This window comes from Hordeum vulgare, chromosome 2H (assembly GCF_904849725.1).
Source record: "Hordeum vulgare subsp. vulgare chromosome 2H, MorexV3_pseudomolecules_assembly, whole genome shotgun sequence".
Lineage (NCBI taxonomy): Eukaryota > Viridiplantae > Streptophyta > Magnoliopsida > Poales > Poaceae > Hordeum > Hordeum vulgare.
In genome coordinates this window covers 10,691,525-10,713,368 of record NC_058519.1, presented here as the reverse complement: position 1 = coordinate 10,713,368, position 21,844 = coordinate 10,691,525, and the positions used below count along the sequence as shown (strand labels likewise).

Here is a 21,844-nt window from a genome sequence, read left to right as displayed (position 1 = left end):
CTTAAGCTTAATATAATTTTGTATTAGAGCTAGTATAAAGTTAAGACAGTTATTTTGAGACGGAGGGAGTATTGAGAGGGGGGGGGGGGGGGGTGATACATGACCGAATCGATAGCTTCGTGTGTTAGCTCGGTTCGGTCCTGACTCGAACGATCTCAAATCAAAATCTAACATGGCTACCAGATTACTCTTGGATGCGTGCAGTGCGATCTGATGGCCAAAACAGCGTTCGATCTGGCTCTCGTCTCTGCATCATAACGATGCACACATACATACGTAATACAACTTTGAATAAACGTATATGTATCATCAATTGTATATCAACCACACGTATGTCCCTGGGAAAATATTTCGAGCATTTTTACTACATACAAGGTAACGGTAGGCTGAGTCGATCGACATAGTTTTCCCGGCCCCCCACGAGCCAAGAAATACCACGCACGTCCACCTTGAGTATCCGCCGTACGTCCACAACAAATTAGCTACGCTCAGCTGTCGTAGGTGCGGCACTCGTCGGTCTCGGGGTTCTCCTTGCAGTAGTTCTCGAGCGGGTCGGAGTCCTTGAGCTTGTCCCGGGCGTGGCTGGCCGCTGCGCTGAGCTCCTCCACCTCGTCCCACGCCGCCGCGCACTCCCCGCTAGCGGCGTCCTCCGAGCACGTCTCCTGGGCCTCCTTGATGCTCTCCGACATCTTGTCGGAGATGCCCGACGGCGTGGACGGCCCGCCCGCCCTGCAGGAGAGGGCGCCGCTGCCGCGGTACGCCGTCGGGAAGGTGACCCGGGCGGCGGCGGCGGCCACCTGCGGCCTGGCGAGGACGTCGCCCCTGGCCGTGGGCGCGAAGGTAGACAGGCTCACGTTGGTGAGCGCGGACGCCATTGCTGGGTGTGTGGTGGGTTTGGCGGAAATTTTATGTGGTTGGGCTGTAACAAGTTGTTGCGTTTGATGCGGTAAGGTTTGTATTTATAGCTCTGCTTGGATGCTTGGGGAGGGAAGCTCTTGGGTGCACTCGTTTCCTATCACGTACGTTTGGACGTTTGGGACGGGAAGCTTTTACGTGCACCCGTTTCCTATCACGTCTGGGCCAATCGCTCCGGGCCACGTCGTCTCATATAGAGGATATTTTTCAGGCAAGCAAGTGGTGCGTGGCAGGAGATCTTTTCTACTTGTCCACGATTGGCAAGATGAGGAAGTGAGTGATTTTCATTTTGACACGAAGAAACTGGCTTTGTGAACGCGTTCTTCGGTGTATGTTGGTGAGAAATTCCGTGTTCGATAGCAAGTGTATACAGGGTTCATCTTGTGCCGGAGAACAGTAGTTTGTACAGATGCGGATTAGACGTGGTTTGGAAAATATCTGACATATATCTGCTATATATATCTCCTACATCTGGTATCGGTAATACCATGATACTTCGAAAATATGCCGTGGAGCAGAGGTCCCAAGATGTCCTAACAATATCCCGGCCTAATGCCATTCCACATAAGTTTTGCCGGTGCACAATTAAAAAAGAGATGGTCAGCATCTTCGCGGGTGCCATAGCGGGCTTAGAGCCCGTCGCTAGGACCATGTCACTGGACAAATTTCAAGTCGGTTGGTAGTCTAAGTGGAATTTTGAATGCCCAAAGCATTTTGGCGTTGCGAAGAGCGAATCCCCGTACCAGCTTACCATACATCAAGAAGTTTTGTTATGATAACTGAACTTAACTAGCTGAAGAGCCACTACATTTGTTTCCCTTCAACAGTGCATGAACTTCACAATCACAGTCGTCATTGACGAGTCCACGCAATCCGCATAAATAGCCATTGCGACATTCCACCAGCTTGCCTGCTCCGTGCACAAGTTAATAACCTCTATCGAATCAGATTCCACCTGTAATATTTCTAAACAAAGTGGATACGCCAAATGGAGCATGTACTTCATTGCTAGAGTTTCCTTTCTTGTTGCATCTGATGTGTTGGTCTAGAAAACACATTGTGCTGCTACAAATTATCCAAATGCATCTCCCAGGATCGTGCGTGTAGCTCCTACCCCATCATCCTCATGGAAAGAGGCATTGAAATTAAGTTCTATGAAACTTAATGTGTGTTTTCCCATTTTGCCTATTCCCATGTTCCATGGGGAAGACGTTCAACCCTTGAAGCATTTGTTGCAATGTAAAGAATAGAAGAAGCCCGGCGCCGGAATGCGCTTAGCTCGACTAGTTTGTCGCCGAACCACAATATGTATCAAACAACCACAACTATAACTTCCGAAGCATCCAGACATAGGAACCATGGCATCGGCTGCATCGATCCCTTGAGGAGAGATTCAAACATTGCCGATCCCGATTGATCCACCACAAACACTAAATTTATAGTCTTGAGAATCCCCAGTCTGCACCATAGATCTGATGCTCGATCGCGGGCGAACAAAAGGTGTTGAAAGCCCGCAGGCCTCTGTTGGAAAACAAACAATGATCATCCATACCTATGTGCTTATCAGCAAGGATAACTTTATGTGGGCGGATATTATGTAGATCTCTCCAACAGAAGCTTTTCCCTTTGCACGGTATTTTCATCTTCCATAGAGCACACTAGAGTGGGTTATTCATAGATGGGCATGGTGCATGCACATTGATGGCATCAACATGTTGGTGTTTGCATTCCATGTGATACATTGTACGGACTAAGAAGACACCCGGCTTGGAAAAATGCCACGATATGAAGTCATAAAGGCATCGTATTTCGATGGAATTTTCTTGATCCTTGATGCATTCACCAAGAAATAAATGAATCAAACCATGGTCTCATCCCAAAGGACGGTCGAAAGATCAATAAGGTCCTCAACCTTGGAGATAAGAACTTTCCGGTGCAACGTGGTGATCATTCTGCTTGGGCTTGAAGGGGTCCAGGGACCGTTTAGATGTTTATGTTGTGTCCATTCCATAATCTCCAAATGTGTCTGTGCTTAAACGTTTGAATCCCAACCACCAAACACTTCAAAATAAGCGAGGAGACCTTCTTGGGACCAACCCGAAGGATATCTTCATCCGGATAGTACTTTCCACAAAGGATCTTTGCACAAATGGACTGATGTTGTGATAAGGCATGATATTTCTTGGTTAATATAACTAAGTTGAACGAGCAAAGACCGTGAAACTTCATACCTTCCAACTTTTTTGGTATACATAATTTCCACCAAGCACTCCCATGCATTTTACTTTCTCCTTGTTACCACCCCGCCAAAATCCAACAATAATGTTCGTGATGTCCTTGCAAATCTCTTTTGGAAGTTTGAATGCTTACATCACAAGTCCATCAATCCGTCCCACATTTTGTTTTTCTCTTCCCATCAAAATTCTTCATAGATGCCACTAAAGCATCAGGCAGCATCACCACCTTCCACTCGAACAACAATATAGTTTATGTATGAGAACAAGAGAGATAACTTCATTTCCTTTCTCCATAATAAAGCAATTCCAGGTTTCCTTCCATCATTAGGGTTAACTATCACAAAATCTATTTTGAGATGACGACGTAAACAATATGGCGGGTTGCCATCCAAGTGAGTCTTAGAGAAAAACAATACCTCGGGATTGTGTCTCCACTGAACATCCAACATAACTTGAACCGCAAAGGCATTCCCTAGTCCCATATAGTTCTAGGGATGTTCCCAACGCTACTCCTCGAAGGATCCCACCAATTCTGAGCGTGTAATTAAAAATGAGTTGTGATTTTCTGTCTTATGCCTCCTAGATGCCTCATTATTCTTCCTCGTATCATGCACATTAGCACACCCATTAAGGTTTCCGCATGTCTTTAAGTCTGTGAGCATCGGAATTATGGGTGTCGGGTCCCTCATAGCCGGGTCAATGTGAGCATCAAGTTCCCTTGTACCATTGTTCTGATCACCCTAGTTTTGCTTGGGGCGGGTATGCTCCTTGTGTAATCCCCAATCAATGGATTCATCATGATATCGCCATCTACCTGCATCATCATAACCCCACTTTGACCTCTAGCATCGAATCATGTGCCCCTTAAGAAGGCTCCTCTACCCTACCATGTTTCACGACCAGCGTTAAGCCATGGCCCCTATTTGACGTCCTTCACATCATGCTTTTCTGTTTTACATTTAAGGTGTGAGTGTCTTCTTTGCCCGCCCGCCTCACAAAATCATAGAGTATTTTCATAATTCACTTGAAAAAAACATTATGTTCCCCTCGAGAGGTGATAGTAAAAAATTTGTGATGGGTTCGGGCACACTATGCTTAACGCGAGCCCACATATAATTTCCAATACCCTCAGCTCAATTCCCACCTTATCCAACTTACCAATGCGTCTGCCAAGGTTTTTTGCATAGCCTTTGACTAGTAACCATCTAGGAGCTTGTGTTTTCGCCCATATATACAATTGAGTTCAATTGAGGTATGGGTGAGTAGACATCATATGGTTCTATGATCACAGTTAATCATCTGAAGTGCCACAGACCTCCTTCAGACACCTTCAATCAATCTCCCATGCATAAGCACTCGAAACTGGACGTGTTCTCTTCGAGAGCACGAAACTTGACCTCCGAAGTGGTGCTCCATGCAATCCTCATGTGTGAATAGAAGGCCGACTAGGTGAAGTGATTTGAGGTGTGAACTTTGGTCGGAGCCATGGACTTTATCCCTTCTTTTGACCACATCTTCAATTTCCTCAAAGACAACATCGTCATACTCTTCTTCGTCAATCCCATCTGCCATCACATATCATCCAAGTCCTCATGAGAACCTCTTGACCGTCAGTTTTAATGGGTGCACTTGAAGCTTTGCTTCAGCTTGCGCCATGAGGAGAGCCTAAAACCCTATAAATCGACCTACCCTCGAAAGCGAAGACACCCACCAAGGTCGGGTGAGCGAACTCGTCACCCCCTTGGTTCTACCCGAGTAAGCGAGATTGGCAGGGCGGGAGGATGGTAGGGATAAGCTATTGGTGGACTCTCGTCGGAGGAATTCTCTGTCGAAGGATACGGAAACATAATTCCCGAGACCTAGCGGAAAAAGGGTAATTGGTCAAAGATTGAGCACTCGCATACTCAGACCAGGCTTCTGTTTTCTCTATCATCCTTCTGTAACTATAGAACATATATCTTTTTTGTCTTCTTGTTGTTCGAATGCGCTGCTTACTTACTTGAAGTAGCAGTAGCACACACACATAACATCGGTCACAAATGTTACATGAACCCATACTTGGTCTGATGTCTGGCCTATTGTTCCGTCATCTACCACATCTACTTGGGAAGCATGGGCATGAGCGGCTTACCCTTGGAAGAAAGCCTCCAGGTTCCCGATCATGAGGTCGGAAAGGTTGGAGTCAGACTCCTCGGTGACGACGACATTATGTGCGATGAGCACCACATTATCCATGAAGAACAGAGCTCTGCTGCCACCTCAGGCTCCCTCTCAAAGATGTCGAGGCCTGCGCTCGCTACCTACCCTCCATTTAGTGCGCCGATCAGCGCCATCTCATCAACATTCCCTCCCCAAGCGACGTTCACGTCAATGCCACCTTTTTCTATTGCATCTAGGACTTCCTTGTTGACAGTGTTTCATGTTTGTTCATCAATGGCGCCGATGAGCAAGTCAGACTCGAGAGCCAAGCTGGTAACCCTGGGAAGTTTTTTTTTGAGACGGTGGCCTCGTCCTTGGATCTTCTGGAGTGGCAGGAGATGGTGCAGCCAAATACCTCGAGCCACTTCACGATCGATGAACAGATGATGTTAACGACGCTTGCCACCTAGCTGGTAGGTATAACATCGGAGTTGATGTTGCCATTGGTTTCAGTTTGAGATACAAAAACATATGAGTACGTATGCAAAGAACAAAACGAGGGGGGGAAGTTGGCCAGGACTTAGGAACAGTGAGTGAATGATGATCACCCGCACAGTGTACCCAGACTACAGATCACTCTACCTCCTTGAGCAATGAAGCAGAAGCAATTTGCAAAATTTATCCTACAATTATTTCTGAAATGGCGCAGTTTGGTGCCAAGAGGCAGAACCACGCATGGTTCAGAATCTGCTGCTTGAGCAGCAACCACCTAACCTTCATCCTTTGCTCGATCATCATAAGTCTACCATTCATCCCCAATTGGCCTGTACATATTCCTCAGCGAGAAATCCTCGCCCTCGGAGAGTCACGGGGCTCTTTTGTCAGTTGAGTTTTGTACCAGGTTACAGGAACATGGAAATCCCATAAGGGCAGCCAGCTCTTTTGCTGCATATCTGGGCAGTTAGCCAGTTACCACCACCTGACCTGGGAGGTGTTCCTTTGCTTTTATCCCACAACATGGATGGAGTTCAATTTTAAATTTCATCTCAAGTTTCTGCCAAATTTCACGGGCATGCATGATCTACATGGCACCACAATCAAAATATCCGAGGGCTGCTACGTACATGTACACATCTGGTTCTTCAGAGATGCAGCTACTAGAGCGAATCAGACGTGATGTTCATGTTCAGCTACATTGGATTTACTTGCATGGTAGTGCCTCCGTTCCATAATTCTTGTCGTGGTTGAACAAAATGCACGACAAGAATTATGGAACGGAGGGAGTAGTAATCAGTAAAAGATTTAAAGTACTCACATACTTATAGGCAAGACCTTGGTTTCCTGTACCATCCTTTTGTAATTACAGTCACAGACAACATTTGCTACATTTTTAGAAAACCACTAATAATGCTGGTGTGCCCTCTGCTTACTTACTCAGAGGTGGACTGGGATATACTATCTACTTGTCGCATGTAACATCGATCACAAATATCATATGAAACCTGACATGGTCTGATCCGTCGTTCTATCACCTACAGCATGTGCTCGGGAAGCACCGGTGTGAGCAACGGCTTACCTTGGAAGAATGCCTCCAGGTTCCCGATCATGAGGTCCGAAAGGTCAGAGGCCGACTCCACAGTGAAGGCGGCCTTATGCGCTGTGAGCACCACATTGTCCATGGAGAGTAGCTCCGCGGGCACCTCAGGCTCCATCTCAAAGACATCGAGGCCCGCGCCCGCTATCCCCCCTCCCTTGAGTGCACCGATCAGCGCCGCCTCATCGACGTTCCTTCCACGGGCAATGTTCACGATGACGCCATCTTTCCCTAGCGCCTCCAGGACTTCCTTGTTGACAATGTGCTTTGTTTGCTCGTTGAGAGCGCACGCGACGACGAGCACGTCGGACTCGAGAGCCAGGTTAATGACACTGGGGAAATATTTGTACGAGATGGTAGCTGAATCCTTGGCCCTTCTGGAGTGATAGGAGACGGTGCAGCCAAATGCCTCGAGCCGCCTCGCGATCAATGTACCGATGCTCCCCAAACCGATGATGCCTACTCGCTTGCCACTGAGCTGGTGCACCATCGGAACAAATGTTTACATCAGTTTATGTTTGAGATAAAAACATATGTATGCAAAGAACAGAACTTGGAGGAATCAATGTAAAGTACTCTGAATTCTACTTTCTCTGTTTCTAAATACTTGTTGGGGAGAACTAGATCAGTTATCCCCAAGAACAAATATTATGGTACGGAGGGAGTAGTACTGTATCATACTGTTGTACTTGTTGAGCAATGAATCAGAAACAATTTGCAAAACAAAGGGCAAGATGTGGATTCAAATCTTGGCAGTTCAATCAAATACTCTAGTTGACAAGGACCAAAATTTGCTGTGGTTTTCAGTTGAATACAAAATTTGTTGTCATTTTCAGTTGAACACAAAATTTGTTGTGATTTTCGGATCAAGAGGAGGAAAGGCTTCAGAAATATTGTGTCTGCTACAACTATTTCAGTAGAGAAGGAAGCCACGGACCTTGGAGCCAAGCGGGTAGTCCCCGCGCGCCGGCCAGAGCCCGCGCCGGACGAACCGGTCGGCCGCCGAGACGCGCCGGAGCACGTCGACGAGGAGCCCGACGGCGTGATCCGCCACGTCGACGGAGAATGTCTCACCGGCGCCGGCCACGGCGACGCCCCGGCGCGCGCACTCGGCGAGGTCGATGTGGTCCATGCCAGCGGCGGTGGTGACGACGCAGCGGAGGCACGGGGCCGCGTCGAGGAAGGCGGCGTCGACTTGGATGGCGCCGCCTCCGAAGACGACGGCGGCCCGCGGGGGCTCATCGGGCCCCCGGGCGGCCGCGGCTGCGGCGAGGAACGCCGGGAGCGGAGCGCCCGAATCGTAGAGGCTGTGGACGCTGTAGCGCGCGCGCAGCGCGGCGGCGAGGACGTCGTCGGCGCGGCGAAGGTAGAGGACCGACGGCCTCCCGCCGGTGGCAGGCGCCCGCGCCCCGGCGCCGACGGTGGATGCCATCGGCCGTTGCTCCGAGGGGAATTTTGCTGATCCAGAGCTGAACTGATTCTTGTGGCCTGCGACTTGGATAACTAGTGTGACATGTCCTGGGTTTTTTTTTTATAACTTTTTGTGATCAACTTGGATGAAGTGAGCTTTGTTTTTCTGAAAGTATTGCATCTGCCTCTGAAATTTTATGTCTTTGCTATTTCCCTCACCGAGTTATTTTTTGAAAATAGTTTCACGATATTGGCAAAATCTTGTTTGTAGCCAACCAATTGATAGCCACATTTTACTTACAAAAATACTGCGTGGCTAATGTTTGACAACCAACTAATCATGTTCATACTCGCAGCATGTTTTCTTCCCTTTTTTTATTTTTGTAGATCAACAACAAGCATGTCCTCGTCCTGAAATGTTGATAAAAAAGATCTAAAATACAATTGAGATGTATGAAAAAAAAATCGATGCTTGTGTGCTCGCAAAGTCTAGGTTTTGAATGCCCTACTGCAATATCAAACATGTGCCTTTCAAGCGTCGAGAGTAGCTCATAAGCCCTTCAGTAGTGTCGAATCAAACGTCATCGACCTTGATGACGTTTGATTCGACACTAATAAAGAGCTTGTGAGAGTCTTGTCGTCAGATTTGTTGGCTCTTTTCGAATCTTAGCAGTTGGTGTGTCTATCAAAAAGAGCAATTGGCTATTGTATTGATGCTTGAATTTTGAATCGTGGTGTACACATTGTGAAAAGGTATTTTTGTCCGACAGGTATATCGTAGCAATGCATGATTGCTGCCTTGCTGGAAGCATTGAACTTTGGGGAATGGGTGCTTTCATAGTACATTGGACTAAAATATCTATGGCCTTCATTAGTTTGAAGTCATATAATGGTGTTACTCCTTTGGCCGATGTTTCTCTTTTGCTTGGCTTCATGTTTCCTTATAAACAGTAATACTACAAATGGTATAAAGATACATATGGCCCTTATTCGACACCCTATTGAGAAATATCCTTTCATAGTTAAATCTAAAATTAGATGAACATGCTCGGTATTGCCTACTTTATTCTTGAGCTTTTGCTAGGGAGAAATGAAGCATCACAGCTAAGCAGTAAAGTGAAGTCAAAAGTTGGGCTTTTTGTGGTTTATCAAGCACCATGACAAAAGTAAATATCTCAGCTCGAGCTCAAACGCTCCAGGTATGAACAAAAATATCCAAAACAAATAGAAAAAAACTTAATTTTTGAGTGGAAATATTAAGAAATGTTTTTCTAGTGCTTTCAGAATTTCAGCATGGAATCACATTCATTGAAGTCATGACAAAAATAATAAAATCGGAGATCCAAAATGCATTTAAAATTACGATTTTGAGAGCATCATTTTTTTTCCATGACTTCCATGAATGTGATTTCAGTTTACAAGCACCCGAAACACTACTTAATGTGTGCCACTATTTTTCTTTTACTTTTTTTTGAACTTTTTGCTCATCCAAGAGCATATGAGCCGGCGAATATATATACTTTGCAACCGCGGTATGATATAAAGCATTATGAGTATGTATTGCTTCCTATACAACTTGAAAGCATATTTGGTTTGCAGGAACTTGTTAGGAATTCCACAAGATGGGATTTTTGTAGGAAAATTACTTTCAGAGTCCTTTGATATATAGGAATTGTTCTATTTCTATGTAGGATTGATTTCTATCCTCGACATTTCAAAAGAAAATAAATATTAGCCCAGACTCAATGAAGAGAAACATATCCCATGAACCAAATGATATCTCATTTTCTATTTTTATACCTATTCATAGGCTTTGATATATATGTCATCTCATTTCGTACATTTTTTTATTTCTATGATATTCCTATCCTATAAACCAAAGAAGGCATGATTAGGCTCGGAGAGGTGACTCATGCACGTTATGAGTTGTGGCCATGGGCTTACTGTATGTGTATCTTAATTCTTGTGTACTGTGTGCCACTCCATGTATGCCAATTTTCTGTTATGTATGTGGACATTCAAGTTGTTTGTTCAACATTTCAGCAGGTATTTCTTTTTACCTTTTACAGAGTAAAGTTTTTTTTATTAGATTACCCTGTCTTTGTTTTTTTAGATAAAGGGTGGATTTTATTGGCTTGAAATGGGGCATCAAGAGGATAAAAACAAAAAGAGCACACTCTTCTCTCCGTTTATGCTTCAGATTAGAGGAAGTGACTAGTTCATCCATGCCTATGAATCAATCAACATTTTCGAATTTTACGATCATAAGCTCTTACTTTCATAATTCCATATCTTTTTTAACTATGAATCTAATATTTTGGAAAACAATAAGTCTCTTTGACAATTATAAGATTCAGAATGTATTTATATGGTATGGTGGTGTATCATTTTGGGACATGGGTCTAGGTGCATCCGACTAAGAAAAAGTTATTTTTCTAAGCTAGTAAAAAATCAAAAGAATGTGAATTTTTTTTTGCTACAAACATAGTCTAACATAAAAGAAATGTTTAAAATTTCCGGACAAAATGAGCCATGTCGTATTCTGAACAGTAACACAAAAATGCATTTATATAGTATTGATTATGTTGTAATTTGCTCGCAATATAGCGCAAATCATTTTGTCCCAAAACTTTTACCAAGTTTTATGCTAGATCATGTATGTGGTGAAAAAAACTCAAAAATATTTGACTATTTAAAAAGGAAAATTTCGGGTGCGCCTAGACCCAGATTCCATGCATTATTTTCCTATGGTATGCCTTTTGTAAAGTCTCATATGTAGTATGATTATATTTATTGACCCAAATGATAAGTGCCGCACATATGGCATAAAGTAACAACATCCTGACTTTTTTACAACTCAAATTGCCACCCGATAAAAAAACTAAAAAGAGTGAAACTTGTCATCCAAACAAAAAATTGTCATTCTTCACAACTAAGGTCCTATTTGAAATCACTCAGATTATGATAATCCGGTTTTTATAATCTATATTGTCTTCAAATAGAACATATTATGTTGTAAATTATAAAAAACTAAATGAAAAGATTATTAAAAACTCACAATCTACTCTACCCAGATAAATCAGATTATGAATTGCTAATGACTCATTATCCTTGTAAAGTTGGAGGTAATTATTAATTCCTTCCACCGCCATCCCTTTTCTTTTTTTCTCCTCAGCGTGCACATGACAGACAGGTCATTATGTAATGTAAAAATATGAATTACAGTTTATATAACCTGTTTTCCAAACATGCGCACCAAAATTATTTTTATAAACCTGATTATATAATCTATCTTCATAATCTAAATTCTCAGAATCTATTGTGATTTTCAAATAGGGCTTAAATTTGTCAAGGGTAACTAAACTTGTCATTCAAAAAACATCATGGCATGATTGCTTCGTGTCACACATGTGACATTTATCAGGGTTCTTTGCTTATTTATTACTCGTATTTTGCAAATTTAATGGCCCCATGTACTATCATATTATAAAAGTAAAAGTGATGGGAGATAGTAAGGATGCGCTTGATATACAGTCGTTTGAGTGATATTGTACGCCATGATGTTCTCATGAATTTTTATAAAATCAAATATTGATTTTGAATCGGGAGCACATGCTCCCATATGCTCAACATACGAAATTACCGGTGACAAAGTCCACTTCTTTATTGTAAATTTAGAAAATACGTTCAGCCGTTGCATCTGCTCCGCTTTGCTCGTCATTTCGGTTCATGGTGGCGCCCCCGACGGCAACGCCGCATTCTTTATCGCAACAGAAACTGCAACTCTGCCCAGATCAACTATACCTGGCCGCCCATCGCGCCCTCTCCATCCCTCCGTCGACAACGATGGCAGCGACGCGGCGGGTGCTCGTGCTCTGCCGCCTCCCGCCGGCCTCCCTCGCCTCGCTCTCCGCCCGCTTCAGCCTCCTCGACCGCCACGCCTCGCCGCTCTCCATGGAAGCATTCCTCGCCGCCGCGGCTGCCGACGACGACCCGCCGCGCGTGGCCCTCGTCCCGGGCGGGGGCGTCCGCGTCGACGCGGCTTTCCTTGACGCCGTCCCGTCGCTGCGCTGCGTTGTGACCGTCAGCGCCGGCCTCAACCACGTCGACCTCCCCGAGTGCGCGCGCCGCGGCGTCGCCGTGGCCAATGCCGCTGGGGTGTACTCCTCCGACGTCGCCGACCACGCCGTCGGCCTGATCATCGACGTGCTCCGTCGCGTATCGGTGGGCGACAGGTACGTGCGGCGGGGACTCTGGCCGGTGCGCGGTGACTTTGTCCCCCTCGGGTCCACGCTCCGCGGGAAGCGCGTCGGCATCGTCGGCCTCGGCAGCATCGGCTCGGCGATCGCGAAGAGGCTCGAGGCATTCGGCTGCGTCATCTCCTACCACTCCCGCCGCCGGAAACCCAACGTCTCCTACTGCTACCACCCCACCGCCCGCGACCTCGCCGCGTGCTCCGACGTGCTCGTCATCGCGTGCGCGCTGACGGCAGAGACCCGGCACGTCGTCGACAGGCGCGTGCTGGACGCGCTGGGGAGCGGCGGCGTGGTGGTCAACGTGGCGCGCGGCCCGAACGTGGACGAGGCGGAGCTGGTGAGGGCGCTCGCGGAGGGCAGGCTCGCCGGCGCCGGGCTGGACGTGTTCGAGGACGAGCCCGACGTGCCGGCTGAGCTGATGGCCATGGACAGCGTCGTCATGACGCCTCACCGGGCCGCGTTCACCCCGGAGTCCATTGCCGACCTCGACCGCCTCGTCGCCGGCAACCTCGAGACCTTCTTCGCCGGCGCACCGCTGCTTACGACCGTCGCCGTCTCCGACTGAGCACAAATAATTTCTACCGTGACTGACCGCGGGCTATTCACAAAGAATAAAACTGGCTTTGTTTAGTCCACCACCAACCGTGTCTGCTGGCGGCGTTGTCTCTGTCCGTCCATAGCATCAGGTACTGACCGATGCTCCGATAGCGTAGCGATACCGGATACCATTCCTTCCTCCCTCCACGGAGCGATGGAAGGCACGACGCCGCCCGCTGGCGAGAGGCCGCTGGTGCTCCTGGGGCAGCCGCTGTTCCCGGAGTTCGCCGCCGCGCTGGCCGGGCGCTTCCGGTTCGTGCTGGTCGAGGACGCCGACGCCGCGACCCTTGCCGAGGGGAGGGCGCTGCTCATCGGGCTCAAGCCGGTCACGGACGACCACCTGGCCGCGCTCCCGGCGCTCGGGCTCGTGGCGGGCATCTCCGTGGGCATCAACCACGTCGACCTCGCCGCCTGCCGGCGCCGCGGGATCGCCGTCACCAACGCAGGTGCAGCCTTCGCAGTCGACACGGCCGACTACGGCGTCGGGCTCGTCGTCGCCGTGCTCCGCCGGCTGGCTGCCGCCGAGGCCCACATCCGGGCCGGCAGGTGGGCGACGGACGGCGACTATCCTCTCACCACCAAGGTAGGTACTAGTACTGGGCCGCCACCGCGCTGGACGACTCTGTTTTTTAGTAGTAGGTGCTCTGTTCTTCCCCTTCGCTTGGCTGAGTAGTCACTACCTACCCAAACCCAACCCACCACCGATTGAGGAGATGCCGCCGCCGGCGCAAACCCAAGCCGATGCCTCCAAGCCTGTCGTGCTCCTGGCAGACCCCATCATCCCGGAGTTTGAGCTGGAGCTCTCAGCTCGCTACACTCTCCTTCCTCTCGCTGACGTTGACGCGGACACAGCCGCCTCTGCGCTGGCGCTCCTTACAGTCCAGCTCCCGGCAGTGACCGCGGAGCTCATGGGCGCGCTCCCAAAGCTGGAGCTCGTACTCACCTCGTCCGTCGGCGTTGACCATGTCGATCTTGCCGCCTGCCGCCGCCGCGGGATCGGCGTCACCAACGCAGGGGACGCTTTCTCTGCTGACGCGGCCGACTACGCCGTCGGGCTTGTCATAGCCTCCCTCCGCCGCGTCGCCGCTGCGGACGCGTATGTCCGGCGCGGCAGCTGGCCGGCCGGCGGGGACTATCCCCTCGCCTCCAAGGTTAATTTAACCGGAGATCCCCGTCAATCGCGGTAGCAAGAATTAGTTGTTGTTGGCCATCCCCGCAAAATTTATGGAATTACAACTCTTCAAAGCATCCAAATTATTCTGAAAACGCGCACAAGAGGAGAATTTGATCACCGGAGTCTTATGCGATCGATGGCAGGTGAGCGGCAAGCGGGTGGGGATCGTGGGGCTGGGCAACATCGGCTCCCGCATCGCGCGGCGGCTAGCCGCCTTCGGCTGCGTCGTCTCCTACAACTCGAGGTCGCCCAAGCCGTCGGTGCCGTACGAGTTCGTCCCCACCGTGCGCGACCTCGCCTCCGGCAGCGACGTGCTGGTGCTCTGCTGCGCGCTGACGGAGGAGACGAAGCACGTGGTGAACCGGGAGGTGATGGAGGCGCTGGGGAAGGACGGCGTGCTGGTGAACGTCGGCCGCGGCGGCCTCGTCGACGAGCCGGAGCTGGTCAGGTGCCTGCGGGAGGGCGTCATCGGCGGCGCCGGACTGGACGTGTTCGAGAGCGAGCCGGACGTGCCGCCGGAGCTCTTCTCCATGGACAACGTCGTGCTGTCGGCGCACAGGGCCGTGGCCACGCCTGAGTCCATCCGTGACGTGATCGAGCTCGTCGCCGGCAACCTGGACGCCTTCTTCGCGGGGAAGCCTCTGCTCAGCCCCGTGCAGCTCTGAAACAAGGACGCCATCTGTGTGCTGTCCGATGTCCTCTGAATGAATTGCAGAATTCGTTCATGTATGTTTAGTTCAGTGTAATCCAGTCTCTGAGTGAATAAAATCTGTCAGCAAGCGGTCAGCAATTCAAGTTCGTTAACAGCAAGTATTACCACTACATAGAGTGCATAATAGGAGAACGGACGTTTGGCTCCCGAAAGTCATGAAGGCCGAAATTTTTTAAAAAAAATCAAAATTCAAAAAATTTAGTTCTGAAAAATCTGAAAAAAATATACAACTAAACAAGTATGTGATCCGTGTGTGTTTAAAATTTCAGGCCGAAATACTTTGAAATGCAACCTGTACAAAAAGACAAATTCATTGTCTGAAATGATGAATATTAACATGTGTTAAAAAGTTCCAGATTTGTCTTTTTTGCACAGCCCTCATTTCAACGTATTTTGTTCTGAAAATTTACACACTTGTGTATTATACCTTCATTTATCTATGTATTTTTTTCAGAATCTTTTGAGATTAAAAAGTATCAGCCTTTAAAGGCTCATTGCTAGCAACCAATCACCTTTCTTAAAGATAGATACTCCCTCCGGTTCATAATATAGTGCGTTCATGCTTTTTGAGATTTAAATGTAACCATAAATTTAACCAATGAGATCGACTTTGGGCAACAGAAACTATACCAGTGAATTTGTATTTTCGATACGAATTTAGTGGTTCAATTTTTACTTCCGTCACAGACAGTCTCGTTGGTTAAACGTATGGTCAAATTTAGATCTCAGGAAGCGCACACACTGTACATTATGGAATGGAGGGAGGGGTGTGAATATTTGGAGGTCGGGCTCGAGGAGCCCTTTTTTCCAAAATCTTCGAAAATGATATTTTCAAGTTTCAAAAAAAAAAAAATCATGTGCAAACTTATACATACTCATGACGGATCTGAAAATTTTCGTTCAAAAATATTAAGATTTGCTTGCTGTGAAAAAAAGACAAAATATAGGCCCAACAACAACAAAATTTGGCCCATTTTCATTTACGTATCTGTCTTTTTTGTGTACGCCACGTATGAAATTATATTGTTCTGAAACATTTCTCAGGCGTGTTAAACATGTATTTGTGTATGTACAATCTTTTAAAAAAAAATTGTGCTAAATAAATATGATTATTTAAAAAGAGATCACTGGAGCCAAGCCTCCATTGGTCATTTGTGATGGGAGGGGTACCTTTTAGGAACTATAGTAACAGCTCATGAGGTTTTACACTCTATTCACTCTAGCAAAAGGCAAGGGCTAGTCTTGAAACTAGACCATCAAAAAGATTTTGACAAGGTTAATCTAGATTTCCTCGTTGATTTACTTAAACCTAGAGGTTTTGGGGAGAAATGGATGAGTTGGATCCAACAAATCATCCATGGAGGATGTGTTGGTGTTAAAGTCAACAATAGTGAAAGCGATTTCTTTGTCACTGTTAAAGGCCTGAGGCAGGGGGCGCATGTCTCCCCTCCTCTACAATATTGTGGTAGATGTTCTCACTAGGATGTTGATTAAGGCTTCTCATCGGCAACTGCTTGAAGGGCTATGCCCTGAAGTCTGTCCTGGAGGCATTGCATGCCTCCAATATGCTGATGATACCATCCTCTTCTTTAAAACTGATCTCCATCATGCTACTAATCTCAAAATAGTCTTAAATTGTTTTGAGCAAGTTTCGGAAATGAGGATCAATTATAGTAAGAGTAAGTTGATGGCTTGATGCCCGTTAATTTGGAAGATCCTGAACTTGATGTTTTTTTAGATGCTCTCGGATGTGCTAAAGGGGCCTTCCCAATTAAGTACCTAGGGATCCCTATACACTATGACAAACTCAGGAGAGAGGATATTTAACCTTTGATAGATAAGATTATGAAGAGAATTGATGGGTGGAGGGGAATTTTTCTCTCTTACAAAGGCGGGCTGATCTTGATCCAAGCATGCCTCGTTAGCATCCTTGTATACCTACTTTTTTCTTCAAATTCCTCAAATGGGCCATTAAGTGGATTAACTCTCAGATGTCTAACTGCTTGTGGAATGATTTTGAATGCCATAGAAAACTACATTTAGCTAATTTGAATCTAGTTAATATGAAAAAAGAATTTGGTGGACTGGGAATCCCAAACCTCAAGGAGGTTAATACTTACCTCCTGGGATCCCGGATCAAAAGATGCTATGAGGGGGATGGAAAACCTTGTAAAACTAAGATAGACAGCAAATACATGCATGAAAAAACCAATGTTTTCTCTCTTAGCTCAAACCCCCATGCATCCAGATTCTGGCAAGGGATCTAATGTATTATCCAAACACTCAAGTTTGGATATAGGTGGAAAGTAGGTAAAGGGGATAAAATCAGATTCTGGGAAGATACTTGGTTTGGTACATCTCCTCTTGTTGTTCAACTCTGGAATGTATATTCCATTTGTAATGAACAGAACAAAAGTATCATAAATGTTTGGGATGGCAATATCCTAAAACTCTCTTTTAGAAGGAACTTTTCTGATGGGCTTATGGAACACTGATACCAACTCTTGTAAAACTGCCAGAAGCATAAACCTCTCAGATGAGGCTAATGCCTGATTTGGCAGCTCACTAGTAAAGGAATATACTCTTCTACCTCTTTATATCATGTGATTAATTTTAGACGGGTGCAACCCATGTTCATACCTGTTGTCTGGAATGCTTTATGTTCCTCCTAGAATTCATGTTTTTGAAAGGGAAAAAATACACCAAATTTTTAGCAACAACAAAGAATATGACCACTTAATGTATTGTAAAGGAGTAGTCGTGTCCTTCAAATGGGCTGAGTCATTGCGGCTCATGTTGCACATGTTAGTTTTCTTGAGAAATTGTCAAAGCTTTGTGAATTATAATCACAATAGTAATAAAATACATTTAAAGTTTGGAGTTTTATTTATATTATATGTAAAATATAACATATTAAAAAAAGTATAATGTTTAAAACTAATCACTTATTCACACGTGGATTACATTTAAAATATTTACAAAATAGAAAAATTAAATTGTTTACTAAATGCAAAGAAACACTGTGGCTTGTACAAAATTATGAAAATATAAATTTTAATTGTTACTATTCATGTGTGTATAACTTTCACTCATGGCATATATTCATAAATTTCATATAATAGTTTTAGTTGATTTCCTTTGCATGTTTAGGAATATTTTTAAATTACACAAAATATAATTAAACAATATTCCTATGAATAAAACAAATGTGCAAATAATTATTAAAATGTTTGTAAAATTAATATAGTTTATCAGTTCTAATTTGGAAAATATATACCATTCTCAATTATACAAATATTTTTGTAATCATCAGTACTATTTTATTTACTTTTTTAAAAATTAAAAATGATTTAAAAAATTTAATAATTTCCTAAAGAAGTTATTTTATTTGTATGTATAATATTAACTCACGAATAATTGAAATTTAACTTTATGACAATCAATATAATTTACATACTTCTTACAAATCTAAAACCTAAAGAAAGCTAACATGTGCAACATCTGCCGCACTAACTGCATCCCATTTACACGACACAAGCGTGCTTCTTTACCATACATTAAGTGGTCGTATCCTCAGTAGATAGTCTCTCCATCCCACAATATAAGACACTTTTGCAAGCTATTTACCTTGAAAAAATAATGGGATAGAGGAGAGAAAAAAAGGCTATCGCAATGGCTATCAAAACCATCGCCGCGAGAGGGAGGTAGCTGGTTCGGGTCCCAACGGTGACTCTTTTTAGCGGCAATAGCCTTTGTGCTGATAGGTCGGACCACGGGTTATAGAGACATAGTAGTATGAATTTTCCCTTTGTGCTCCTAGATGTGACCCATGGGCCCAAGCAAAATAAGGCGTCATGTTGGCGTATTTTATGTCTATTGATGGAACTAGAACCGTATTTGTACGCTCGTGCCATGTTTCGAAACTAGTTCAACATATTTTTTAAGCCCACCACCAACTAAAGTGTACATCGGTGGAAACTTTAAACACTACTAGTGTTATTGCCTCCTTTATTAACTACCATGTCCGTACGTACGCGTGCGTGGCAGCTATGCACCATGGGGACTATATCTTTAGATCATCTTGTTTAGTGCGAGTGTTTCTTTCACCTCGCCGAAGGGATTCCATCCTACCTGTAGCTACTGGCCGATCCATATTAGTTTTTTTTCGTTCGCTGGATTGCAATTTTGTTAGCAGTGTTCTTTCGCTGGGTTAGTTCAGTTTTCCTCGTTTTTTCTTCTCTCTTTAAGTTTCTTTTCTTTTTTTCATTTGTTTTTCTCATCGATTTTTTATGTTTTATATCCTTTTTTTTTGCCTTTTCATTGGTTTTCTTGTTTTCTATCTAGGATTTCAACGTTTATTCAATTTTTCTTTGTTTCTTTCTCGGATCCTGTTGATATTTTTTGCTTTCCTTTCTTTTTTCATTTTTTGGTTTCATCAGTTTTCCTTATTTCTTTTTTGATTTTCGGTTTTCATTTGTTTCCACTATTTTCTTTGGCTTTTCAATTTCCTTTTTTTTCTTTTTTTATTGTGTTCGTCCTCTTTTTTTATTATTGGTTTCTTCTCTGTTCAACAAGTGTTAACTCTTTTAAGTACGCATTCAACACTATTTTGTGTACATCAGAAACATTTTTATATACATGTTTAACATTTTTAAAATACATAATTAATGTTTTCTGATAACTTATATCTTCAATGTCTAATTGTTTCCATACATTTTCTGATATGAGATTAACATTTGGTTCATGTATAATACATTTTCTAAATAAGCTGTTAGTACTTTTCAAATAAGAAATTAATATTTTGTTAATACATGGTTTTTCAAGTACATGTTTTTGAAATAGAGAGACGACATTTTTTATATACACATTTAATTTTTTAAGTTTTTATTAACATTTTTTTTAAATGCATTATTAACACTCTTTTTATACCTGCTCAACATTTTTTATACACATTTAACATTTTCAAAAGCTTGATTCAAAATTTTCTTATATAATATAACATTTTTTGAAGACATAGTGGACATTATTTTTATACACATTTAACATTTCAAATGTTTGGTAAATATTATTCAAATACTTGGGTAACAAGGGTTTTTTCATGTTCTTGATTAAAGGTTTTTAACTACATGATCAACTTTTTTCACACACACTGTATATTTTTCGTGTACACAACCCACGGCTTTTCTATAGACATTTAGCAGTTTTTTTAAATACACAATCAACATTTTTCCAAAATATTATGTAAATTATGTTTTTTTCTAGTATATACGTTTGGAGTACTTAAAAGTGTAAAAAAAGTAAAAAAAGAGATCAATCCCTTGCATGGTCCTTCAGAGGAGACCAGATTTTGTCTTGCATGCCGTAAGACATAGTCGCGCCCTGGAACAACTATATCTCGCTTGACGCAAGATGGAATAAACTCTCGTGTTTAGCGGTTACAGTAATGGGTCAACCCAATCAAACATTTAACATTTCAAATGTTTGATTAATATTTTTCAAATACTTGGGTAACAATGTTTTTTTGAAGCTCTTGATTAAAGATTTTTAACTACATGATCAACCTTTTTCACACACATTGTATATTTTTCGTGTACACAATCCACGGTTTTTCTATACACATTTAGCATTTTTGAAATACACAATAAACATTTTTCCAAAATATTATGTAAAATATGTTTTTTATAATTTACCCCCTCCGTCCTCAAATAAGTGTCTTAAGCTTAGTACAAATTTGTATTAGAGCTAGTATAAGTTGAGACGGTTATTTTGGGGCAGAGGGACTACATGTTTAGAGTATTTAAAAGTGTAAAAAAATAAAAAAAAAATCAATCCCTTGCATGGTCCGTCAAAGGAGACCTGATTTTATCTTGCATGACGTTAGACATAGTCGCGCACTGCAACAACTATAACTCGCTTGACACAAGATGAAAGGAACTCCCGTGTGAAGCGGTTACAATAACAAGTCAACCCAATATCGGGCACTTCAAGGAATAATGAATAGAAACCGGAGCGCAAGGGGGATTCGATGCCTGGTCTTATTCAGCATTTTTTTCCAATGCTTCCTTAACATTTTTATATAGATGATCAAAATTTTCATCCATTTATTAACACAAGGTAAACATTTTTTATACAAATTTTCAAAATTGTAATGCTTGATTACCATTTTTGAAATACTTTTTCAATATTTAAAAAAAAATCTTGATTAACATTCTTATATACATGACCAAATATTCTCATCATTTTGTAATAGATGGACAACATTTTTTATACACATTTAGTATTTTAAATTTTCGTGATTAACATTTTAAAAATCCTTGATTAAAGTTTTTTGGAAATTCTTAATTAACCTTTTTATATACATGATCAAAATATTTAATCATTTTTATCATATATGCTCAACATTTCTTTATACAAGTTTAACATATTTTAAACTCAACTAAATTTTTTTAAATACTTCTACAACATTTTTAAATACATGATCAAATTACTTTATACATATTATATTGTTTTTGCATACATTTATTGTATACGGGATAACCATTTTCGATATACACATTTAACATATTTCAAATTCTTGGTCAACATTTTTCAATTTTTTTATGCAGAGTCATTTTTGTAATATATTCATTTAAAATATTTTGAATTAAAAACAAAATTCGGAATGCCCATCAAGATTAGTAAAATAGGAGTTGTTAGTCAACCTTTCTAATATCCTATTTATGAATGGTAGTGGGTAATGATCCTTCTGAGTCCATTTATTTAATTTCCTGAAATCAACACACATTCCATATCCAATAATAGCCCTAGTAG

The 21,844-nt window shown here is 43.4% G+C and overlaps 4 protein-coding genes across 5 annotated transcripts; 2 read left to right on the top strand and 2 right to left on the bottom strand.

The window, feature by feature from the left end:
- Nucleotides 1-286: 286 nt before the first annotated feature.
- Nucleotides 287-929, bottom strand: LOC123424399 (calvin cycle protein CP12-2, chloroplastic-like). The gene has a single exon (XM_045108008.1). The coding sequence runs from the start codon at nucleotides 873-875 to the stop codon at nucleotides 489-491; it is 387 nt and encodes a 128-aa protein (XP_044963943.1). The 5' UTR covers nucleotides 876-929; the 3' UTR covers nucleotides 287-488.
- A 5,663-nt stretch (nucleotides 930-6,592) lies between these two features.
- LOC123429136 (glyoxylate/hydroxypyruvate reductase HPR3-like) lies at nucleotides 6,593-8,385 on the bottom strand. The gene is made up of 2 exons (XM_045113198.1): nucleotides 7,823-8,385; nucleotides 6,593-7,363 (listed from the first exon to the last, which is right to left on the bottom strand). The coding sequence occupies exons 1-2, from the start codon at nucleotides 8,315-8,317 to the stop codon at nucleotides 6,824-6,826; spliced, it is 1,035 nt and encodes a 344-aa protein (XP_044969133.1). The 5' UTR covers nucleotides 8,318-8,385; the 3' UTR covers nucleotides 6,593-6,823.
- A 3,601-nt stretch (nucleotides 8,386-11,986) lies between these two features.
- On the top strand, nucleotides 11,987-13,129 carry LOC123424397 (hydroxyphenylpyruvate reductase-like). Its single transcript, XM_045108004.1, has one exon. It carries the CDS (start codon nucleotides 12,025-12,027, stop codon nucleotides 13,114-13,116), a length of 1,092 nt encoding a protein of 363 aa, XP_044963939.1. The 5' UTR covers nucleotides 11,987-12,024; the 3' UTR covers nucleotides 13,117-13,129.
- A 71-nt stretch (nucleotides 13,130-13,200) lies between these two features.
- LOC123424398 (glyoxylate/hydroxypyruvate reductase HPR3-like) lies at nucleotides 13,201-15,126 on the top strand. Of its 2 annotated transcripts, none has more exons than XM_045108007.1 (2): nucleotides 13,201-13,731; nucleotides 14,466-15,126. In XM_045108007.1, the coding sequence occupies exons 1-2, from the start codon at nucleotides 13,303-13,305 to the stop codon at nucleotides 14,985-14,987; spliced, it is 951 nt and encodes a 316-aa protein (XP_044963942.1). In that variant the 5' UTR covers nucleotides 13,201-13,302; the 3' UTR covers nucleotides 14,988-15,126. The 2 variants fall into 2 exon arrangements, with proteins under 2 accessions (XP_044963942.1, XP_044963941.1); XM_045108006.1 differs by lacking the exon at nucleotides 13,201-13,731 and adding an exon at nucleotides 13,747-14,299.
- The last annotated feature ends 6,718 nt before the right edge of the window (nucleotides 15,127-21,844 follow it).